Here is a 24,367-nt window from a genome sequence, read left to right as displayed (position 1 = left end):
CTGGCTGGGCTCAATTTTTCTTTATCCACCGTCTGAGATGGCTATTTAGCCTGCTCATGTACCACTATGTTAACCTTTCACCTACTTCTAGGCATCTATCCAATGAAAATAATGTTTTAAATATGTAAAGTATATATGTGAGGGCAAAAAATCAAAGATGTATATCTGGGAGGATATATAACAAAATATTTATATTGGTAACTTCACAGGGTTAGTACTGTGAGAAAGGGGCTATCAATTTCTACTTTACACCTTTAGATTATATATATATATATATATATATATATATATATATATATATATATATTAGAGGCCCAGTGCACAAAAATTTGTGCACTCGGCGGGGCGGGGGGGGGGGGGTCCCCCAGCCCGGCCTGTGCCCTCTCACAGTCTGGGACCCCTCGGGAGATAACGACCTGCTGGCTTAGGCCTGCTCCCCGGTGGCAGAGGGCAGGCCCAATCCCTAAGTGCAGCCCCTGGTCAGGCTCAGAGCAGGGCCGATTGGGGAGTTGGGGCGCTGTCCCGTCATGCACAGAGCAGGGCCGATCGGGAGGTTGCAATGCCACCCTCAGTCACGCTCAGGGTAGACTGATTGGGGGGTTGGGGCACCACCCCCTGTTATACTCAAGGCAGGGTCAATGGGGAGGTTTCGGCGCCACCCCCTGTCACGCACAGAGCAGGGCCGATCAGGGGGTTGGGGCGCTGCCCCCTGTCACGCACAGAGCAGGGCCGATCAGGGGGTTGGGGCGCTGCCCCCTGTCACTCACAGAGCAGGGTCCATCAGGGGGGTTGGGGCGCTGCCCCCTGTCACTCACAGAGCAGGGTCCATCAGGGGGGTTGGGGCGCTGCCCCCTGTCACACACAGAACAGGGCCCATCAGGGGGTTGGGGCGCTGCCCCCTGTCACTCACAGAGCAGGGCCAATCAAGGGGTTGGAGCGCTGCCCCCTGTCACTCACAGAGCAGGGTCCATCAGGGGGTTGAGGAGCTCCCCCCTATCACTCACAGAGTAGGGCCAATAGGGGAGCTGGGGCACCGCCCCCTGTCACACACAGAGCAGGGCGGATCAGGGGGTTGGGGCGCTGCACCCTGTGACACTCAGGGTAGAGCCAAAGGGGAGGTTATGGCTCTACCCTGTCACACACAGAGCAAGGCCCATGGAGGAGGGTTGGGGCGCCACCCTCTATCACCCACAGAGCAGGGCCGATCAGGGGGTTGGGGCGCCACCACTGTCACACTCAGGGCAGGGCCAATGGAGAGGTTATGGTTCTACCCTGTCACACACAGAGCAGGGCCGATCAGGGGGTTGGTGCGCTGCACCCTGTCACACACAGAGCCGCAGGGCAATCGGGGGATTGGGGAGCTCCCCCCTATCAGGCACAGAGCAGGGCTGATCAGGGGGTTTGGGTGCTGCCCCCTGTCACGCTGACCCCGGTGCCAGGAGCCTCGCTGCTCCGCTGATCCCGGTGCCGGGAGGCATATTACCCTTTTACTATATAGGATAGAGGCCTGGTGCAGGGGTGGGGGCCGGCTGGTTTGCCCTGAAGGGTGTCCTGGATCAGGGTGGGGGTCCCCACTCGGGTGCCTGGCCAGGCTGGCTGAGGGGCTGAGGGCTGTTTTCCCACTGGCAATTGACTAAAAGCTCCCAATCACTCCTTGTTTTCTTTTTTTTTTTTTTTTATTTATTCTGGGCCAGCTTTAGCTCTGAGGCCTCGCTGCTGAAAACATGGATACAATGTTGTGGTCCGGGGCTGACTGAAAGCCGTTTTGTTTAGCTTCTTATTTGCAACATAGTAATAGTTGCTTAGAGTTGCAGTTGAGAGTCCGGCAAGTGAGGCGGGGAATGTTGGAATCTGCAGTTCCTGGAGAAAGCGAGCCTCCCTGCTCGCTTCAGTGCATGGCTGCCGGCCGCCATCTTGGCTGACAGTTAATTTGCATAAGGATACGCTGATTGGCCAATGGGAAGGGTAGCGGTCGTACGCCAATTACCATGTTTCTCTTTTATTAGTATATATATATATATATATATATATATATATATATTATCTAGATAGTCTTTTATCCAAGTAACTATAAAACATGTAAGGAACACTGCTCTTGTAAAATAATTGAAGTTGCTAGTTGTTTTCAAATCACTTTAATACACTGCAGTCATTTAAAATTTGATGAACTAATATAGCTTTTTAAACCCAAATACTTATTGAAAGTGAGAGTGATATAACATTCTCATCTAGAGCTCCTAAGAGTGTAAATCTGGCTCTCAAAAGCATTAAAATGTTCTGAGTTTTGTTGTAATTCCACTTCTAGGTCTCTATCTCTAAGAAGGAAAAATGTTGACAAAGATTTATGGATGACCCAGTTATTTATTATCAGGCAAGTTTGGAAACAAAATGTTAAGTAGCAAGAGAATATTTTAAAAAATTATCTGTATGATGTTAATATTATGTAGCCCACTGAAATGTTTATAAAGAACTTTTGATAAAAGAAGAAAACACTTATGTTAAGTGAAAAAGAAATAACATTTTTTTTTTCTTCTCATTCTCCTTCCCTCCCTTTGTACTTTCTATCTTAAAAGGAATTTTGTCAAGTTTAACAGTGGCTATCCATAAATATTGCTTATACATGATTTTTCCTTATTTTTCCCTCTGCAGCTTTCAATGTTCTCTGCATTTTCTATAATAAACAAATATTTTTATAATAAGGAACAAAATTTCAAAAAGAAAAGGCATACTTATCCCCAATTCAATCCTCAAAAATAAAAGTGATTGTATCTTATTTTTCTATTTAAAGATAGGTGTTAGGACAAGAAAAAGGCCTCTTTTTCCTTGCTGTAGCCTCCCACAATTTATGAGAAGTACCTGGTAAGTAAAACCCAAGATTGCTAGCTGCTCTGATTCAAACAGCCCCTCTGTCCAAATGGCTGGACAATATAAGCTACTCTCATGGCAACATTCTTGCATCCCCATACTCCCTACTGTTAAGTCCCTCTCACTACATCTGTCTCTTCTCTCAGGAATTCTTTCACAGCCTGTGTCACTGGCCAAGCCGAACAATAAGGGAATTTTATCCCAGAAAGATGAAGATACCTGTACAAAATCACACAATTAAGCAAATAGCAAAGCCATGCCATGTCCCAAGCACATCCCATGCATTGGAAAGAAAATACACCAAATGGAACTGACTAATAAAGCCGTACCTTATATAAAGAAGGTACATGCAGAAGTTCAATCTTATCTTGCAGTGCTAACCTAGAAAAATCAATTCCTTCCTTCTCCAACACTTACTTGCATTTAGCTGCAATCAGATATGTAGCTGCAGGGATTTAGTTGGTCAATTTACAAGTTAATTCAAACTAAAAACTTGCCTAATTGGATTCTTCTCTTTCCTGGATGAGAATATTTTGTGATTGTAAGAATGTGCAAAGCATCCTTCCAAAGGAGTCTGTAGCAGAATGAGGCAGAATAAAGAAATAGAGAAATGCTGTGGGGAGGGGGGCTTTTAAAATTCCAGATCCTAGTGTTTTGAAGGGGTGTGGGTTGAGGGCTAAAAACCATCTAAGTGTCCAGAAGAGAGCAAATCCTTATGGAAGTAATCACTTGTTAGATAGTACAAGGGTCTCAAGATTAGGATTAAAGTGAGGGTGGTTCTTAATAAATGCTCTTCTCGTTAAACGTTTAAAAATATAGTCCAGTATTTTGCAGATGCAGCTGTACACAGGATGAGCTTGACAGGAACTCAGTGGGTAAATGCAGCCAACTGCAAAGAAGAAATCAATGTGTAATTAACCAAACAGTGTGTGTATAAGGAATGGCTAAGGCTCCCTTGGGGAGACAGAGCTTTGAATGTGAATCTCCTGTGCCCTTTACTTGCTGCAAGGAAATAAAACCACCTCTCGTTGTTGTTGTTGTTGTTAATCTTTAATTTTTTTTAAATTGATATTTTGAGATAGAAAGGGAGAGAAAGAGAGATAGAAATATTGATTTTTTTTCCCACTTATTTATGCATTCATTGGTTGATTCTTATATGCACTCTGACCAGGGATCAAACCTGAAACCTTGGCATATCAGGAGGATGCTCTAACCAACGGAGCTACTCAGCCAGGGTCACATCTTGTTCTTGACTAGAACACCCCGAGTAGTGCACTCCTTGAGTTCGGTAACACATATATAATGAAATGCCATGTAGCCATTAAAAAGGAATGTGCCACTACTGATATGGAAAGATCTTTAAGATGTTATTGAGAAAAAAGGGAGCAGCTCAGAAATATATATCTCATACATTCACATATCTGCCTGAATATGTATTATAATTTTCTGGGAGAATAAAATAAACATCATTAACAGTGATTACCTCTCTGGGGGGCAGGAGGGTAGGGTGACAGGGGGAAGGGCACATAATAAGAATTGTACCACAGTTGTTTAACGATTTTTTTTTGTTTGTTTAATGATTATTTACCTTACTAACTATTAGGGGCGCCGAAGGAGGAAAGCACGAGGCTGAAAGTGGTAAAGAATAATAAATGTATTAGGTCATCCGGAAACCAGTTGGATTGAGCGCCAAAATGGTGCCAGCACCCAGGAACAGGGAATCAGAAGTTTTAAAGGGCTCGAGGCAGGCTTTTCTGGCAGGACTCTGGGCAGATCCAGATCCTACGAGAGTCCAGAGGGGAAAGATAACAGTCTTAGCACGTGGAATGTCGGTTATGAAATGGTCTAAAGGTCAGTTTTCCAGGGGATGGGTATCAATTCAATTATTTGATGACACCTAGCACTAACTATAGATAAAATGAGGTTTTCTTACAAACCCTGGGAAACTGAAGGACATGTTGCAAAAAGAAAATACATTTTAAAAGCAGATCAAGGCCCGGCTGGTGTGGCTCAGTGGTTGAACATCAACCTATGAACCAGGAGGTCACAGTTTAATTCCTGGTCAGGGCACAGGTTGTAGGCTCAATCCTCAGTGTGGGGAGTGCAGGAGGCAGCCAATCAATGATTCTCTCTTATCATTGACGTTTCTATCTCTCCTTTTCCCTTCCTCTCTGAAATCAATAAAAATATATTTATAAAATAAAAACTTATATAATAAAAGACTATATGTAAATCAACCAAACAGCAGAACAACCCATCGCTATGATGCACACTGACCACCAGGGGGCAGACGCTCAACGCAGGAGCTGCCCCTCTGGTGGTCAGTGCGCTCCCACAGGAGCACCACCACTCATCCAGAAGCCAGGCTCACAGCTGGCAAACGCAGTGGTGGTGGCAAGAGCCTCTCCTGCCTCTGCAGCAGTCCGACATCCCCCAAGGACTCCCGGACTGTGAGAGGATGCAGGTCGGGCTGAGGGACACCCCCCTCCAGTGCATGAATTTTGTGTACTGGGCCTCTAGTAACAAATAAAAGCAGATCAGGGACGGGACACACTTTGACTTGGTTGCTGTGCCTAGACGAGGGGTGGGCAAACTTTCTGACTCGAGGGTCACAATGGGTTCTTAAACTGGACCGGAGGGCCGGAACAAAAGCATGGATGGAGTGTTTGTGTGAACTAATATAAATTCAAAGTAAACATCATTACATAAAAGGGTACGGTCTTTTTTTTTTTTTTAGTTTTATTCATTTCAAAAGGGCCGGATCTGTAGTTTGCCCACGGCTGGCCTAGACCATGACCCCTTCTGGGGGGGTTGCCTCAGGAATGCTGACCATTCTCCAGTCCCAGGTATGGGCTGAGCTGTTTGTAACATCATAGGAGATTAATCAGCTTGTTGTTGGACTTCAAGGTCCTGAAAACTAAACTGCAGACCCTCCCCTCCCCTTTTCCCGGTTACACTGTTAGCTGTAGGTCACCCTTTCTTCCTCACTGGAATAAGCCAGCTGGCAAAGGGGTGGGGGTGGGGGCAGAGCAGAATTTCCAGGATGCTCTCCTGCTGCTCTCCCCATACTGCGGGCATTATTGGAATAAACGTCCTTATATGGCCCTGGCCAGTTTGGCTCAGTGGATAGAGCGTCGGCCTGCGGACCGAAGGGTCCCGGGTTCGATTCTGGTCAAGGGCATGTACCTTGGTTGCGGGCACATCCCCAGTAGGGAGTGTGCAGGAGGCAGCTGATCGATGTTTCTCTCTCATCGATGTTTCTAACTCTCTATCCCTCTTCCTTCCTCTCTAAAAAGAAATCAATAAAATATATTTTTTTAAAAAACAAACAAACAAAAAGTCCATATATGGTTCAACCCTGTCTCTGCTGAATTTGGCTCAAGTAGTGACAGGCAGTCTCAGACCGTACTAGTGTCTAGTATCAGGCGGAGCACTTGAAATACTTTTATGTCTTTTAAGTTTAAACCATACACACACACCACCCTCAGCTTCAGCAGAGCCAAGGAGTTATCAAAACACTCATCTGATGATCTCCTACAATTAAGCACTTCTTTTTTCTCTCTGATTCTAGGAAAAGACAAAGAATGACTTTACAAATTTATAATTGTCCCTGCTCACTTGATTATTGACAAGAAAGCTCTGTGAATTCAAATATATACAATCACATTGAAAAACCTTCAAGATTGTTTAATCAGTAGTTTTCATGCACATTTGTTACTGAGAGCTGCACTTGAACACTTATACAGACATCACTTAAAGTTATTAAAGTTATCAAAATACATATATCAAAACATTCAAGAGGTATGTAAATTAGCATTTAAAACAAATATATTAGCATATTTCAGTATCATTTTTATAATAGGGAAAGAAAACAGACCTTCCATCTCTTTCTTCTCTCTCCCTCTCTCTCTCTCTCTCTCTCTCTCTCTCTCTCTCACACACACACACACACACAGAAAACTTGGCTATCCTCAGAAGTATGGTAAAGGTGAGAACATTATATATATAAATACACTAGGTAGCAAGGCCCCAAATTGGAATTTTGTAAAAGTGAGGGTTGCATGAACTTTTGTTTACTCAAAATTCCATGATACTGGTTTTTAGACTTAGAACATCGTAAACCTTAACAAGAGAGAAAAAGCTTGAAAGCCTCATTGGTCTCACAGGTACAAAAATATCCCATGTTACTGCTCACTTTGTGGAAGGACAGTAACTGACCTGGGGCAAAGGGGCAAGTATACCGCAACGTGCAAGCCACAGTCCGCTGGCCTTGCTTCTCGGAGCAGTCACTTTTTTCTAATGAGGGGTGGAGCGGGGTGGGAAATATTCTGAACAGCAGCAGCTTTCTGAAACCTGCATCCAAGGTGAAATTCCAGCTACCCCCAGGAGAAGGTTTAGTCCGTAAAAGGCAGGCTGCCTCAAACAGTACGTTACAAAACAAATGACCCGAAGATGTAAAAATGAAACCATTATCACATTAAGCGATAACTTAGGCTTATGTTAAAAAGTTCAGACCTATCCATTTTGGAAAGCTTATGCTGAGGTATTGATTGCATACAGTGTTTGCTGTCATTGAAATTACCTTCAGAGGTACTCTGCATGTTTTGTTACATAAAGGCACTTGTGTTTAAAATTTTAAGCACAAGAAAACCAACAGCAGCCCTGAACGATCTGGATATGAGTATTTAAGAACACAATATTGCCTGATTTGCTACACTGGCTACTAGGCTGGTCTGATTAACAGGCAGAGCTGCAACTCACATCCCCCAAAACACTTCTGCCCATAAACCCACAACTCAAATAAATACTCAACAGTCTTTCCAGCCTGGCTCTGAAACGGACAGTGTCCTTCAGAAATAGAGACCTCAGTGCAGGAAGGGAAGTGGCACTTGGAAGACGGAGAGGCACCCTTTGTCTCCCTCTTCATTTTGATGGCACAGGGCCCTCTCCCAACTCCCCAAATTCAAGACTGGAAGGGAACCGAGGACTTGTGGATATCCAGCCCCGTAGAGGCACGGCCCCCTGAGTAATAAGGCCGCAGCTAGGAAGTCACTGCCGCCTGCAGCAATCCCCTCCGAAGGCTTCCTCGGTACATCCAGAGGCTGTGACTCACACAGCAGGACCGGCTTTTCTCACATCACTACCCCGTGTGGCTGAAATTACATAGCCGTCCTCCCCATGTTCCCACCACTTGTTCCCAAATCATGATTCAAGGCTTTCTCTTCGTTAAAAAATTAAAAAAAAATCAGGTTTCATTTTAAGTCCACAGAACCGTCCAGAAGGGTCGCTACTTCTTAAGGAACACTTCTCAGTGTAAACCCCCAGAACCTGGTTTAAAAGAATGCCCCCAGCCTCATGAACAGATGACCCTACAGTTAACTGTAAAAGACAAGACCAAGAAGCCCTTACAAATATATGAGGTCTCTCCTCCCCCATTTTTGGTGTAAAACAAAGGCTGAGTCACTGAGGGGCTGGTCAACAGGCAAGACTTGGTTTGGAACCTGCTTTTCTACGTCACTAAAGCCCTCAGTAGGAGCCGGGTCACGGAAACGTGGCCACCACAGCTGCACACATGAGGCCACCTTCAGGAAAGGCCTGGACTCCAGAAAAACACTCCTTAAAAAATCCGCAGAAAAGCCGGCCGCGCTCTGCAGGCTCAGCCGGTCACCGAGCCAGCTTATGAACTCGCAGCAGCATCTTCTCATCCGTCTCGTCAGTTCCTCATATCCCTCTGGGCTTCTGTTAGTTTCTGGATTAGGTAACGCTTGTCACGACTTTCCTAAGAAAAAGAAATAGGTTCAAGAGTACATTCAGTATACCTGGAAACAAATATCATGATTTCAACCTGCTCAATTGCCCACCAGACACGAGGCCAAGGGTGCTGAACATTGGACGACTGTAACGGCCTCCTGACTGGCCTGTCTCTCTCACTCTTGCCCCCAGCACAGCCCCCTGTCCAAAGAATGGACAGTAACCTTTAAGAAATGTCCATCAGACTTCTACTTCACACCCTCCGGGGGCTTCCTGCCACAATCAGAATTCCACCTAAACTTCCCACCAGAGCCGTCAGGCCCTGCTGTGGCCCAGCTGCAATTCCGCCTCATCTCGCCTCTCCAGCCCCACCACCCTCCCTCCCCGCCCCCAGGGGAACCCAGCCCATTCCGCACTGTGGCCTCTGCCTGTTCCTCTCACCCCTGAGACCTCCCACAATTAGCTCCTTCTCATCATTCAAGTCTCAACTACAAGGTCATTCACCTCCTCCAAGAGGCCTTCAGTGGCCACCAGCTGCAGCAGCACATGGCCCACTTGTCACTTTGCCTTGTTCGTATTATCTTCGCAGCAGTTACTGCTATCAACATTTCTTTTTTCTTTAACTACTTAGCATTCCTTCTTCACCACTGCACACCAGCCCAGTATGAGGCACAGATAGTGCTTAATATATATGCTGAAGGAATGAATGAGTCAGTGAATGAATGAAGTTGGCAGAGGCCTGGCTTGAAGCAGGGTTCTGGAGGAGTGGTGGTGAGGGAGGGACAGTAGCATTCCTGGGAAAGAGGCTGTTTTCCACTAGATGCCCTGGGGAGATGCCCCCCGCCATGATGCCCAGGGTCTGCATGCTTCCTTACCAGGGACAGCTGCTCTCGGAGCTGGACGACCACCCGCTTGTGTGCTCCGGCCAGGGCAATGAAATAAAACATAACGAGGCTGCAACACAAGGTGAAGTGGTCACTAGGGTGTCTGTACCATTTGAAGGCCACTTAGAAAAACAACGTGACAGGTTTCGCCTGCAACAGTTTTACTCATTAGACAAAGACAACCCACACCCCTTCCAAACAGGGCATCGAAACAGTCAGAGGGGTGAATGATCACTGTGGAATCTCTCTGGCCTCAGTTTTCTCATCTGTAAAATGGGGATAATACAGTAAAACCCAGTGATATCAGGCCTCAGATAATACAATTTTGAATAAAAGCAATTGGCAACCGGCTCCTGTTTTCTGTGCAGCTCTAAATCTCAAATGGGGAGGAGGGGGGGGGGGGTCATTGAAATTATTATCTTTGGGGAGTGGGGCAAGTGGAGTGCAGGAAAACAGCGGACAAGCTCATTACATGAAGGGAAGGTGGTTTCCTGTCCATTCTCCCCAGTTAGTGCTGAGGAAACGAGGGCCACTGGAATCACTGTTATGATCGATACTCTCCTGGAAGGCCCCACAGCCAAGGACAGGAAAGGTCCCCACAGATGCTGAAGCCAGATCAGGTGACCACCACCAGATGGTGCCAGCCAAACCACAGCTGGGGTGAACGAATTAGGATGGAGTAGCTCCGTCCCGGGTACCTCGGATGCAGGCTGGCTGGCTGCCCAGCTCCCCGGGTCATTTCATTCATCTCATCGAAGGGATCCTGCCCTTCACAAATGAATTTTTGGGCCCACTTCTTGCACTGTGGTGGGGTTTTACTGTAACAATGTCACAGGGTAATTGTGATGCTTTCATGAGCTGCAATCAATTCCAGTTATTTGTGGCAGTCTCTAGAGCAGTGGTCCTCAACCTTCTGGCCCTTTCAATACAGTTCCTCATGTTGTGACCCAACCATAAAATTATTTTCGTTGCTACTTCATAACTGTCATGTTGCTACTGTTATGAATCGTAATGTAAATATCTGATATGCAGGATGGTCTTAGGTGACCTCTGTGAAAGGGTCATTCGACCACCAAAGGGGTCGCGACCCACAGGTTGAGAACCGCTGCTCTAGAGTCTCCAGGAACGCTGAATTAGTGAATTTTGGACCAATGCCCTTAGAGCAGTGGTTCTCAACCTTCCTAATGCCGCAACCCTTTAATACAGTTCCTCATGTGGTGGTGACCCCCAATTTCATTGTTACAAAGTGAACATAATTAAAGCATCGTGATTAATCACAAAAACAATACGTAATTATATATGTGTTTTCCGATGGTCTTAGGCGACCCCTGTGAAAGGGTCGTTCAACCCCCAAAGGGGTCGCGACCCACAAGTTGAGAACCGCTGCCTTAGAGGAACTACAGGCTTAGGTTCCAATGGTCACAGCATTTTCCTCAACTGATCAAGGCCTTGTCTTATGTTTCTTGTTTACTGCGAAAGGTTAACCTTGTTTCTGTTTAAAGACATTTAATATTCATTAGCATTGAACTTAGAGCCAACAGCACTGTAACTCATGACTGAACGAAGCTAATCTGATATACGGATTATCTCTGTAAAGCACATCACAGCCTTATTGCACTTAGGAACACTGGACGGCACTTCAGCATTACACTTGGGGCCTTCAAACAGTGAAACCACCAACCAAAAGCGTAAAATGCAAGAAACACAGCCCTAACTAGATTGCAAACAGGGCACTTGCTTGTGGTGTGAGAACTGAAGTCAGAGGCAGTGTACTTAAGGCCTTGTTTCACCTCAGCCGGGAAGGTGCATGCGATGGTCTGAATATGTGCGTCCCCCCTAAATTTACATGCTGGAATCCTAATCCCCAATGTGACAGTGTTAGAAGGTGGGGCCTTTGGGAGGTGATTATGTCATGAGGGTGGAGCCCTCAATATTTGGATTAGTGCCCTGATAAAAGGGACTAGAGGCCCCGTGGCCCCTGCTGTCCTGTGAGGACGCTGTGAGAAGGTTGAGAGCTGGAAGAGGGTCCTCATACAGCCATCCGGCACCCTCATTTTGGGGCTCCCAGGCTCCAGAATTGTGAGAGATTCCTGTTGTTTATAAGCCACCTAGTCTGTGCCGTTTTATTATAGCAGCTCGAACAAACTAAGACTGCAGGGCAAGAGACTCAAATGACCATGAAAACGGCTGCGAGCACTGATTTTGAGATCTCAACAATCTTTTAGTGAGTGGGCACAGTGACATCACAGGAATAAAACACACAGACTCCGTGAACAACGAGGCCCCACTGTAATGAGAACAATGCCTCGCACGTAGTAAGCCCCCGATACACATTTGTGATTAGGATTACTTTAACACTCGATATGAATCACTGTGTAGCATATAACACCTCTCATTTACTGAGCCTTTAACGGCCAGGTCCTCTGCTAAGCATTTTTTTTTTTTTTTTAATATGGAACGCTTCACGAATTTCCATGTCATCCTTGCACAGGGGCCATGCTAGTCTTCTCTGTCTCATTCCAATGTTGGTATATGTGCCGCAGCAGCGAGCACTCTGCTAAGCACTTTACATGTGTTATCACATCTCCTTCTTCTCACAACCTTATCAGGTATGTGCCATTCTTATCCCCATGTTCCAGGTGAGGAAACGGAGGCTCCGACAGGATATATATGTGATGACCCAAGGCCACACAGCTTATAACTGGTAGAGTCAACGTTTAAGTTTATGCTCTTTTCTCTGCTCAATAATCAGTTTCTTTTTCAAAAAGCAGTGATTTTGTGAATAATCAGTAATAATAAGAATAGGCAACATTTATTAGGTTTTTGTAAGTCAGGCCTTGGATTCAGTGCCTTACATGTAGGATCTTACTGAACTTGCTCAATGACCCTCTGAAGGAATGACTATTATGATGCCCATTTTCGAGATGGGAAAGTGAGGATCAGTAGCATCTGAAGGGTAGCAGGTGAGTCCCCATTTCCCAGCGGAGAGAAGCCCACGTGCTTCCCTGGGAGTGGCTCACGGGGTCCAGGTGGTTCTCACTCACCAGATGATCATGAAGAAAGGCACTGCAAAGGCTTCCGACGTGATGCCGTGGACCAGGGACTGCAGCGTGCTGGGGAAGGTGCTCACCGTCTTGGGGACCACCTCCCAGGTGGTGTTGGAGTTGGTGAAGGGCCCACAGGCTTTCGAGGAAGGGATGCTGCAGACACAGACCACGGAGCTCAGGTGAGGCGCGCTCCCAGGCTGAGTGTCCCCCCTTTACACACCTACCAGGTTTTGTTAACAGCAACCTTTGAGCAACTGCCTGACCTTGTGGCCTCCTGGAATATTCTGGTCAAAAATGCTTACCCTGAAATTTCATCAAATCACTAGACCTGACTTCCAATTTACAGGAAATTCAGAACAGAACAAGTTACATGACACCGTGAGGAAATAATCTGACAAATGCACAATGTGGGGATTCCATTCTCCAGGCTCTTAGAGGTGAGGAAACTGGCCTGGACTCTTCAAAAAAGCAAAGGTTAAAAAAAAGACTAAAAACGTATACCTGAGAGCAATGGGTAAAGCTTGAAAGATCCTCATCCTATATAATAAAAGGGTAATGTGCAAATTGACCAAACAGCAGAACGACTGGGACACCCGCGGCCCCTCGCCCCAGCCAGGCCACCCCCGATGGCTCCCACTGGGTGGGCCGGCTGGACCCCCCTCCAGTGCACAAATTTGTGCACCAGGCCTCTAGTTCTAAAATAAAGCTATGAAAGGCTATTTGGGGACAATTGGAGAAATTTGAAAATGGCAGGACTGTGATGTTAGTATTAATTTTCTTATGTGTGACATGTTATTGTGGATGCACAGGAAGGAGAATGGCCTTATTTTTAGGAGCTGCATCCTCAAGTATTTAGGGATAAACTCATGGTGCCTACAACTTAATTTCAAGTGGTTCATCACACACACAAAAAGGTATGCATAGAGAGAGAGGAAACAACTGTAGCAAAATGTCAATAATTGGGGCATCCAGTTGAAGGGTATATGAGTTTTCATTGTGGCTATTCTTCAACTTTTCCATAGGTTTGAAATTGTTCAAAGTACAAAGTAGGGAAAAAGTAAAACTATGTTGGAAAAAAATTAAGCTCTGCAAAGAACTGCCTACATTCAAATCACAAAGTTCTGTGTAGAAAGTTTTCCATTGCAGCCCTATTTTTACGGGTAAAAATAAATTCCTGAAAACAACCTAAGTGTTGTCTAAGGAAATGGATGAACAATTTATTATTTTTTTAATTTATTGATTGATTAGAGAGAGAGAGGAAGGGAGAAATAAATATATGAATATGGATTATGTGTCATGTCAATATATGTATTCTATTTTAAAAATTAAAGTTAAAAACTATTTTAAAAGAATGAGAATTCTATATGTACTGGCATGGACAATGACACAATATAAAATTAAGGGGGAAAATAAGTTGCCAAACAGGATTATAGCATTATTCCATAGGTAATATTTTAAAAGAAATATATTGCTTATGAATTTCTAGAAGTATTCACAAAATGTTAACAGTGGTTACCTAAGAGTGGGATTATGAGGTGAAGATAAAGAGTAATTTTTCCTCTTTAATTTACACCCTTCTGTACTACTTGAAAATTTTATGTGTAATATATATTACTATAACAATGAAATATATGTTTAGGTTAATTAAAAAATAAAGTATGAGAGACAGATTCCAAATTGAAAGATTTTAACTTAAAGATAAAGAAATTAAATTCCATGAGAGTGTAAGTCAGCAAGCTAGAGCCCATGGACCAAACCTGACCCCCCACCTGTTTTTTATAAGTAAAGTTTTATTGGAACACAGTCATGTTCATTAGTTTTTTTGTTGTCTATGGTGGCTTACGGACACCATATGGCCCTTAGAGCCTAAATTATTTACTCTCTTACCTTTACAGAAAAAGTTTGCTGGCCTCTGGTATAAGTGTTTACCCACCGAGGGAGTGGCATGACTGGGGCTTGAAAACTCAATTTCTGCTTCTCAGTCCTGAGCTGAGCATCTCTGCTCTTTCCAAATTCCATATGTAGAGTCAGGCATTGGATTAAGTGCCTTACATGTAGGATCCATGTGTTAAATGTCTTTATATCCCTAGCATCTAGCACAGTGCTTGGCACATAGAAGGTGTTAAGTAAATGTTTGCTAAGTGCAAACCCTCCACTAAAGTGGCAGGAATATGGGTGACTTCCTGCTTCTTTTTATAATCAGACACAATCCAAATGGGGACTAGAAGAGAAGTCTCAGGAAAAGGGAACAGATAGGACAGACCCACCTGGCACTCTCAAAAGTAATGGCCACCCAGCAAGCCCAAGTTCTGGAAGTGGACACAGACGATCCAGCCACCAGAGGGAGCGTCCAGAGCAAGGACGGGCCTGGCTGAGCCAGGAGCAACTTCCTGACCGGAGCTCTGCGGGGTGGCGCCCTGTGAGCAAAGCCCATAGAAAATGCTAGGGACCCTTTAACAAAAGGGGATCGTGTCAGGAAGCAGGGAAATGTGTTAGAAAACCAAGTGGTACTCACTGTGCCATGCTGATTGTCAGCGGTATTACTGCCAAGCACAGGCCGATCAACAACACCAGCAGGAAGAAGAAATTAGAATTGGATGCTCTGAACTGCCTTGGGGAGGGTCTGCAGGTATGAAGAAGGCTCATCTAAGGGGAGAGAAAAAAAAGAGGAAACGTTAAGAGTACAGCTTCCCTGAGGATAAATGAGCAAGGTCAAGCATTACAGTGGAAATGTAAATTGGTCTAATCTTTCTACAGGGCAGTTAGCAATCTAGATCAAAATGAAAAATGTTTAATCCAGACCCCAACATTGGGCCAAAATACATGTATGTGGATGTTTACTGCTATAGTTGTTGTTATCAAGGAATAACTAAACTGGAGCAACCGAAATAGCTATCAAGGGGGTGGGGGTAGTCCTTAAAGGTTAAAAAGTTACACCCAGCCTTAGCTGGTTTGGCTCAGTGGATAGAGCATCAGCCTGTGTACTGAAGGGTCACAGGTTTGATTCCATTCAAGGGCACATGCCATGCTTGCGGGCTCAATCCCCAGTAGGGGGCGTGTACGAGGCAGCTGATCAATGACTCCCTCTCATCATTGATGTTTCTATCTCTCTCCCCTTTCCCTTCCTCTCTGAAATCAATAAAAATATGTGTGTTTTTTAAAAAAAGTTACACCCACACAACGGAGTACCATGTATCCCCTAGAAAGGAGGAGAAAACGAGCTTTACCTCCTACGTGGTGCTGTGAAATGAAAAGGGTAGATTTCAGTACTCTGTCCTATATGACCTCATTTAAGTTTTTTTTTTAAGTATTCTTTACTAGAGGCCTGGTGCATGAAATTCATGCACAGGAGGCAGGGGAGCAGGTCCCTCAGCCCGTCCTGCACCCTCTTGCAATCCAGGACCGCCGCTGGCTCCTAACCGCTCCCCTGCCTGCCTATCTGATTTCCCGTAACCACTCTGTCTGCCTGCCTGATTGCCCCTAACTGCCTCTGCCTCAGCCCCACCGCCATGGCTTCATCAGGAAGGACGTCCAGAATGACATCTGGAAGGTCGTTCAGCTGTCCGGTCTAATTAGCATATTACACTTTTATTATTATAGATAGGGGTTTAAATATGTATTAAATGGACCTACAGACCTGGCCAGGTAGTTTAGTTGGTAAGAGCATTGTCAGATTTGATCCCCAGTCAGGGTACATACAAGAATCAACCAATGAATCCATAAATAAGTGGAACAACAAGTGTCTCTCTCTCACTCTCTCTCTCTCTCCCCATCTTACCAATAAATAAAAATAAATGAAATAAATTGATCTACAATACTCCATAAAAAATTAAGATATATTTTACTTGAATTCTTATAAGCATATTTATTTTTCCTATATTTTATTTTTTAATCCTCACATGAGATAATTTTTTTTCCATTGATTTTTTTAGAGAGAGTGGAAGGAAGGGTGAGGAGGGGGAGAGAGAGAGAGAGAGAGAGAGAGAGAAAGAGAGAGAGAGAGAAACATCAATGTGAGAGCAACACATCGATTGACTGCCTCCCACTTGCACCCCCAATGGGGCAGGGAATTTGGTCCACAGGCCGACGTAACCACTGAGCCAAACTGGCCGGGGAAATTTTTCCTATAGTTTAAAATAAGTATTTCCATTGAGAGAAATGTCAAAGGGGGAGGAGGAGAGAGGTATAACAACAGGCATAATTTTTCTCCTTATTATTTTAAATGCAGTTATTGGGAGTAGGCAGCAAGCTCTTCTGATTTCAGCAGTAGCCAGAACATCTTGTGAGCAGAGGACACCGAGTTCCAAGGACACTTGGTGTCCTGTCTGGGGGCAGCCGGTCAGTCAGGCCTGGACTGAGTGTCAGAACAGCCCAGTGCCCCTGACCCAGGCCTTCCCACGCTGTCTTTACTGTGCTGCCGGCTGGGAAGTCACTGGCCAACCAATATTTTCGGGAAAGGGAAAAGGTTCCTATGAGCTTTTTCTTCTCTATTTATTCTTTGGTGACTTCAGCCAAACAAAGTTTCCAAATGAAAGCATCAGAACATTCTTCAAAGGCCAAAACATCCAGGTAGAAAGTTTGGCCCAATTCAAGGCCCTGCTCACCAAGTTAAGTGGCTCTGGAGTGAGATAAATCCAGATTCAAATCCGAAGAGTCACTTATAAGCTGTGTGACCTTAAACCAGTTACTTAACCTCTCTGAACTTCAGCTTCCTAAGTGTTCATCATAGTAGGGGTACATGGCATTACAATCATCTGCTATTATTAATACTATTATTATTTCCATTTCTGAATCCTCAGGCCTTGGTATTAGAAGTAATAGATGGATGTTGGGCTTGTTAACAAAGGATACCTCTGGAAGAAGGGATGAACGTTACTGTATACATATCTCTACTGTTTAAATGTTTAATATTGAGCATACACTGCCTCTATAACAAAGAAAAATAAGTTTGGTTAATAAGCCCAGGTAGGTTAGTCATCTGCAGGACACTTCACCCATTAAGCACTTATTTCAGACACAATGCCTAGGGCCTGCCAGCTCTTTGAGAACCTATACAAACAATTGAGACCTGAACATAAATTCACAGGCTCCAAAATCCAAACAGAAAATTACAAAGTTTAAATTAATAATCACTGCATTAAACAGGATCAAAATGTCCCACTGTCAACTGGTCAATAATTGCAACTCAGCTGTTAGACAGTGACATATAAAAATGACATTTAAATTACAGGAGCAAAACAATACTTAACAGAACTCTCAAAATTATAAAATGTGAAAATCTTTTTTCCAGAACAGAAGTATATATCAAATAAGGGATGTAATTGAGGTATCTGACAGAATGTGGGTGAGCTCCAAACACAGGTGCCGAATGCCGTGCAAGGTCAAGAACGGTACCGGGTATCAGCACGTCATCCTCACCTCTCCTTACCTCTTTCACGTAGAAGATGATGATGAATTTCACGGTTGCAATGGCAGGGAGAAGGGGTGAGAAAAAGGCTCCGATCCAGCAAATGGTTTGCCCGTACACGATCCCCAGGACATTATCAGGAATGGCAAATTCCTGCTGCCCCCAGCACTGCATCAGCTTCCAAGAGGAACAGTACGTCACCAGGAGCCTGGAGACAAATGGGACAATTTCTCACTTGCACCACCAGCGTCCGCCAAAGCCACAGAACCACGTCCACAAAATTAGGGCCAATTCCACACAGATCTGGAAACTGGTTAGTCACTAGGCTAGAAGATGCAAAAGACAGTGAATTCTGGAATCATAAAACCAGGGTCTGAGTCTCAGATCTACAACTGAGCAGCTGAATAAATTTAGAGAAGGCTCATTTTTCTCATCTGGAATATGGGGGGTTTATAACACCATTTAGTTCTCAGGGTTGAGGTGACGATAAGCAACATGGGCAGTATCTGTGCTCTGGCCTGCCACTCAGCCCACAATGTCATGTGCATCCACGCAGAAAATAGCTTATGAAGACCCTACCACCTAGCATGCTGAAGTCCTAAAGCTTCCTACTGACACCCTCAGGCCAGGGGTCTGGGATAAACACACACCATTGTTCACTATAGCACTGCCATGTATTAGCAAAAATACCTAAATGCCCACAATTAGGGCCTGGGTTGACAAATTATAAGCCATGGATACAGTGGTGTATTATACAGTCCTTAGATGAGGAAAATCCATGTGTCCTCCCATGGAAAATTCAAGATGTTTTGTTTGTGTGGGAGGAAAAAAGCAAGCTGCAAACCAAGCGATGCACCGTGATCCCATGTAAGGGGGGAAATGAACACTTCTATATAGCAAGGCTGTGTGTCTATGTACACATGTATTTATGCAAATGACTTTTTACGGTTAAGGACTGCTGGATCTTCCCCCAAGTATTAACAATGGCCATCTCTGAGAAGTGGGATGGGTTTGGGGAGTTAGAGGTATGGTAACAAACAAGAACTCTCACTATTCTTCAGACTCCTGTATTTATTTAAATTCTCAATATTTACAAAATGTTAAGAAGCACATATTCATGGCATATTTGTATAATGTTTATTTAAAAAATATCTTTATTGATTTCAGAGAGGAAGGGAGAGGGAGAGAGAAAGAGACAGAAACATCAATGATGAGAGAAAATCATTGATTGGTTGCCTCCTGCATGTCCCCCACCGGGGACCAAGCCTGCAACCCGGGCATGTGCTCTGATCGGGAATTGAACCATGACCTCTTAGTTCATAGGTCAACGCTCAACCACTGAGCCATGCCAGCTGGGCTGTATAATTTTTAAAGGGCAGTTTCTTTTTTGTAACTTTTTAAAATATGTTCTTATTGATTTTGAGAGAGAGAGGGAGGGAAAGGGAGAGATAGAAACACTGTTGAGAGAAACATTAACATTGATCGGCTGCCTCATGCACACCCCCTGCTAGAGATTGAGCCCACAACCAGGGCATGTGCCCTGGCCAGGAATCGAACAGATGACTTCTTGGTGCATGGGTAGACACTCAACCACTGAGCCATACCACCACACAAGGACAGTGTCTTTTTTAGTGTTTATTTTAAGGGCTTACTGGACTTCTGACATGCTCACAGAATTTGTACATCTGGGTAAAAAAGTCTTAAGTGAACAGTGTTTCACTTAAGGCTCAAAGAGATGCTGAGAATAATTTAAAAAGTGACAGAATAGTAATGATAATCATAATGGTGATAGCTAATGTTTTGCTGAGTTTCGAAGCATGGAGTGTTCTTAGTACTTTTCTCTGCATTTTCTCGTTTAACCCTCACAATGGTGCTGTTTTTTTTTTTTACACCCTTCTCCCCTCCCCCCTCCCCCCAACCCCCCTCCCACAATGGTGCTGTGAGGTGGGCACTGCTACTCCCCCATTTCACAGGTGGGAAAATATACCCAGACCTTCCTTGAATTGCCTGCCCAAGGTCACACGACTAGCAAGTGGCAATGCTGGGGCTTGAACCCAGATCAGGAAATGGGGTGTCCACTGAGGCCTGGAGGGTCTTCCCAGACAGGGCTGGGGTTGTGCTAATGGCAGGAAGTCATCCCCATTGGAAACCTCATGAAAAACAGGCATTTCCACTCCTCACACTGTCTTTTGGGGGAACCTAATGGACTATGGGGTTGATGGCCGGGAGCTGTGTGAAAGTCACCGGATGGTTGTCAGTGGTTTCCCGGGACTGTGAACTCATCCCGGGACTGTGAGAGGATCCTCCAATAGGGGCAGGGGTGGGAGGAGTGGGGTAGTAAAGGGCGGGGGATACCCCTCACACTTACTTTCTGGGAAAATCCACAAAAAGGGTCACAGCCAAGATGATGATGAAGTCGAATATCATCAGCTTGTACATTTCCTGCCCAACTTGGGTCTCCCAGCACTAAAACCAAAGACGGGGAGAGACCATGAGACCCGACTCAGGGCAGAGAAAGCCAGGTTCCCAGACTCCTCCCAACGCCCATCCTCGTCCCAGATCCTGTTGCCTCTGGAGCCTGTCAGCTGGTGCTCCTCTGAGCTCCGGCACAAACTGGTTTTCAAGCCCTTAGAAGTGAGAAAGCGGATCAACTGGAATTCAAGCCCATGACCTCAAGATTCTTCTCTCAACCTTGAGACTGTTTATCCAAAATGACCCACTCAGCAGGGTGTTCCCATTCCCCCCGCCTCACCGGGTAGAGTTTCTGGTTGTAGCCACAGAGCTCACACGAGTAGTTATCACAGGATGTAATCTTGGAGCCCAGGGTGAACACCAGCACACAGATGGTGGCCAGCCGCATGAAGACACACCTGCAGGAAGAGAGGAAGAGACGGAAGGGAAGAGGAGGCCCTGGGGCAGGCTGGGCCCTTGAACGAGGGCTAGGGGGCAGAGAAGCTGCCTTTCTTAGAAGCAAACTCACAAATGGGTAGAGTTTCTGTTTGGGATGATGAGCAAGTTTTGGAAACGGGTAGTGGTGATGGTGGCTCAACGCTTAATGCCACTGAGTTGTACACTTAAAAATGGCAAATTTTGCCCATCTGGTGTGGCTAAGTGGTTGAGCGTTGACCCATGAACCAGGTCACGGTTGGATTCCTGGTCAGAGCACATGCCCAGGTTGTGGGCTCGATCCCCAGTAGGGGGTGTGCAGGAAGCAGCCCCTCAGTGATTCTCTCCCATCGAAGTTTCTATCTCTACCTCTCCCTTCCTCTCTGAAATAAATAAAAACATGTTTTAAAAATGGAAGATTTTATGCTAATATAATACAACAATTTTTTAAATGGCAGAAAAAAAAGATAAGAAAACTGAGACCTCCTGAATCTATGATGTTTTAGCCATATTATAGAACATTGTACATTTCTGGGGAAAAAAAAGAAAATACTAATTGAATCTTATAAGCATCAGCTTTGAGAGATGTCTGATATACTGAGAAATGAATAAAGCATATTGCAGAGTTTCATGTAGATATGAATCTACTTTTTTTTAAAAAAATGTGGATGTTGGCATGAGCAGATGAGGGCTGCCTGGGGAAGCTGGATTCAATAAAGGAGGGCAGAGAGTACTATTGCGTTTTTTTTTAAGATGCTTTGTATTATGTGGTTTGTAATTTTTTTTTAAGCCATTAAAAAGTGGGCGGTAGAAAAAAGCAAGTCCACACCATTGGCTCACTCTTCTCAGTGGGCAGCGTGCCGTCTCACACTATGTGCCTGGTGGTGAGATGAGAACCCAGAGTCATTGAGGAGGCTTCCATAACGAAAAACTGAAGCAGAATATAATGAAAAGTTTGAACCTACCCAGAAGTTTACCATGACTATGGTACAGAAAAACAAACACACCGTGAAAAAACAATGAACTAAATGCTGACTTCAGGGCATTCTACAGGACAAATACCCCAGTTTCCCCCACAAATCAATGGCATAGCACAAGGGGAAGGAGACTTCTTTAAAGAATAGAAGGGGCACACAATTCGATAACACATCATCTGTATATGACAGTGTGTGCTCACCGCCCCAAGTCCCCTTCCATCACCACTTATCTCCCCCATGCCCTGCCTACTCCCCCACCTTCCTTTCCCTTTGGTAATCACCTGGTTGTTCAAACCAGGGCCCTACCCTACGCCCCGGTTTGAACAAACCAATTATACAAACCCATCTGCAATTCTATCAGGGAACTGACAATTTTATTAGGGGTCATGATGGTTATATAGATATTTTTAAATCCTTGTCACTTAAGAGATATACCGAAGTGTTTACAGGTGAAATGACATGTCACCTGAGATCTGCTTAAAACAATCAAGCAAAAGGGGGTGGAGGCGGAGATGAAACAAGACTGACAATATGTTGGTAATGGAAACTAAGTGACAGGTGCATGGGGGGTTCATTATACCATTCGTTCTGTTTAAAATTTTCAAAATAAGAATATTTTTAAAAAATATGCAAATGGTCCTGATTGGGCGGCTCAGTTGGTTGGAGCATTGTCATGTACACCAAAAGTCTGTGGGTTTGATTCCCAGTCAGGGCACATACCTAGATTTCAGGTTCAATCCCCATGTATGGGAGGCAGCCGATCAATGTTTTCCTCTCACATCTCTCTCTCTCTCTCTCTCTCTCTCTCTCTCTCTCTCAAATCAATAAAAACATATTCTTGGGTGAGATAAAAAAAAATGCAAATGTAATGAGGCATTTGAGAAACAGCAAAAAATGCTCACATCACATGGTCCCCACCTGGTCCTCTCCAACTCATTTGTGTTAACTTCCTGCGCCCTGCTTCATACCTGTCATTTTTTAAAAAATGAAACTGAATATTTATTTAAAGTTGAGAAGAGGTATTACAACTACTTACAGAAAGTCAATGGTAGCACACACTGTGGGTGACCTGGCCACATTTTCTCAGCGCTCACTATTCCAACAAATGCTTCAAGTTCCTCCTGCAAGGACTTGTAACTCTCTACCCAAGGCCCACCCATGGAGGTAGTGGGTGGAATGTGGGGAGTTAATGCCTCTGGGAGCCAGCCACCCTTAGGCAGTAGAGGCAGAGTATCTGGTTTGGTTGGAGAACTGAGCCCCAGTAACCAACAGCAGTAACTTGCCCAATAACACACCATTTATCAGCTGCCTTTCCTTCTCTCTCACTTCCTTACCCCCCTAGGCATTTCTAACAACTTCAGAGCAACATCTCGTAGGGCCCCTCCCTAAGCCCTCAGATGTCGATGTGCCAAAACATGAACCAAAAATATAATATTGATGAGTAGACTCTTAAGTCAAAGAAATTTCACTGACTGTGCAAACTCTGATTCATTCCTGGGAGCTGTCTGAACATTGAAGAGGATTCTTGGCTTAGCAGGAAAATGTGCCACCATTGATTAGCAATGTCTGCCAGAGGCAAGGGATGGGGCAAGTGGTGATCTGAGTGGCATGTCTAGACATTACCTAAGGATTGTCAGCCTGATCTCAAAGCCTGGGGAATAATCCTCATAGTGGATGATCCTGGCGAAGATCACTGGGGTGATAAAATTGGCCAGAGTGATCACAATAGAAGGCAGGTACAATATCAAGAGGTTCTCTCCAAAAATCATCTTGTCAATTTCCTATAAAGATAACAAAACTGGTCAGGAGAATAATACGGAAAGTTGCATCACAAATGAATTGATCTTAAAAGAACTCAACTTATATGTATTAGGCTGTACACTTTCAACTTACACAGTGTTGTATGTCGATTATACTTCAATAAAACTGGGGGAAAACCTCAACTATACATGTTCATTAGCAAATAAAACATACATGTCATTCAACAAGGCCTTTAAACATAAGCCATTCTCCTTCCTTGGGTGTTCAAATACAGGAAACATGATCTAGCATATACTAGAAGAAAAATGAGCTCTACTGGATTTGTTTAGGTGAGATGTAAGAAAAACAATCCATATTTCTGTATCAATGGGCAATGTATTTTCAAGGTTGTAGTAACTGCTTATAATAGCCATTCTTTCCTTCTTTAATAATAATAGACTATTTAGCCACATACAGTATAGGCCTATCCAGGATAAAACTACATTTCCCAGCCTCCCTTGTAGCTAGGTACAGCTACCTGACCAAAAGGATGTAAGTGGAACTTTTAAGTGCAACCTCAGCTCACGACCTTAAAAGGGAAGGGGTGTGCCCTTCTCATCTCCTTCCCATTGGCTATACGGTAAGCTATCAAGTACCATACAGAAGAGGGCCACACTCTTAGGGTGGCAGAGCCACAGGATGGAAGGCATCTGGGCCCCTGATGATCGATTTCATGAAGCAGAGCCACTAGACCAGTGATGGCGAAACTTTTGAGCTCGGCGTGTCAGCAGTTTGAAAAACCCTAACTTA

General features: G+C 44.6%; 1 protein-coding gene and 1 non-coding gene across 3 annotated transcripts in view; both read right to left on the bottom strand.

Moving 5' to 3' along the window:
• Window positions 1-6,537: 6,537 nt before the first annotated feature.
• Window positions 6,538-24,367, bottom strand: part of TMC7 (transmembrane channel like 7) — a 51,686-nt gene continuing 33,856 nt past the window's right edge. The window contains exons 9-16 of one of the 2 annotated variants that reach the window (XM_070411549.1): window positions 23,441-23,598; window positions 20,707-20,824; window positions 20,323-20,420; window positions 17,976-18,162; window positions 15,063-15,193; window positions 12,545-12,700; window positions 9,492-9,570; window positions 6,538-8,644 (exon numbers count right to left, since the gene is read on the bottom strand). In XM_070411549.1, the coding sequence (XP_070267650.1) occupies window positions 8,579-8,644; window positions 9,492-9,570; window positions 12,545-12,700; window positions 15,063-15,193; window positions 17,976-18,162; window positions 20,323-20,420; window positions 20,707-20,824; window positions 23,441-23,598 (993 nt within the window). In that variant the 3' untranslated portion in view covers window positions 6,538-8,578. The remainder of the gene's footprint in view (window positions 8,645-9,491; window positions 9,571-12,544; window positions 12,701-15,062; window positions 15,194-17,975; window positions 18,163-20,322; window positions 20,421-20,706; window positions 20,825-23,440; window positions 23,599-24,367) is intronic. The other variant, XM_070411550.1, reaches the window with a different exon arrangement.
• LOC139009590 (U6 spliceosomal RNA) lies at window positions 11,947-12,053 on the bottom strand. Its single transcript, XR_011471327.1, has one exon. It is a non-coding gene; the product is annotated as a U6 spliceosomal RNA (small nuclear RNA).

This window comes from Myotis yumanensis, unplaced genomic scaffold (genome assembly GCF_028538775.1).
Source record: "Myotis yumanensis isolate MYYU_CA2020_CCGP unplaced genomic scaffold, mMyoYum1.0.hap1 SCAF_4, whole genome shotgun sequence".
In the NCBI taxonomy this organism is placed as follows: Eukaryota; Metazoa; Chordata; class Mammalia; order Chiroptera; family Vespertilionidae; genus Myotis; species Myotis yumanensis.
Note: the sequence above shows the minus strand (reverse complement) of the source record. Positions and strands in the feature narration are given on the sequence as shown.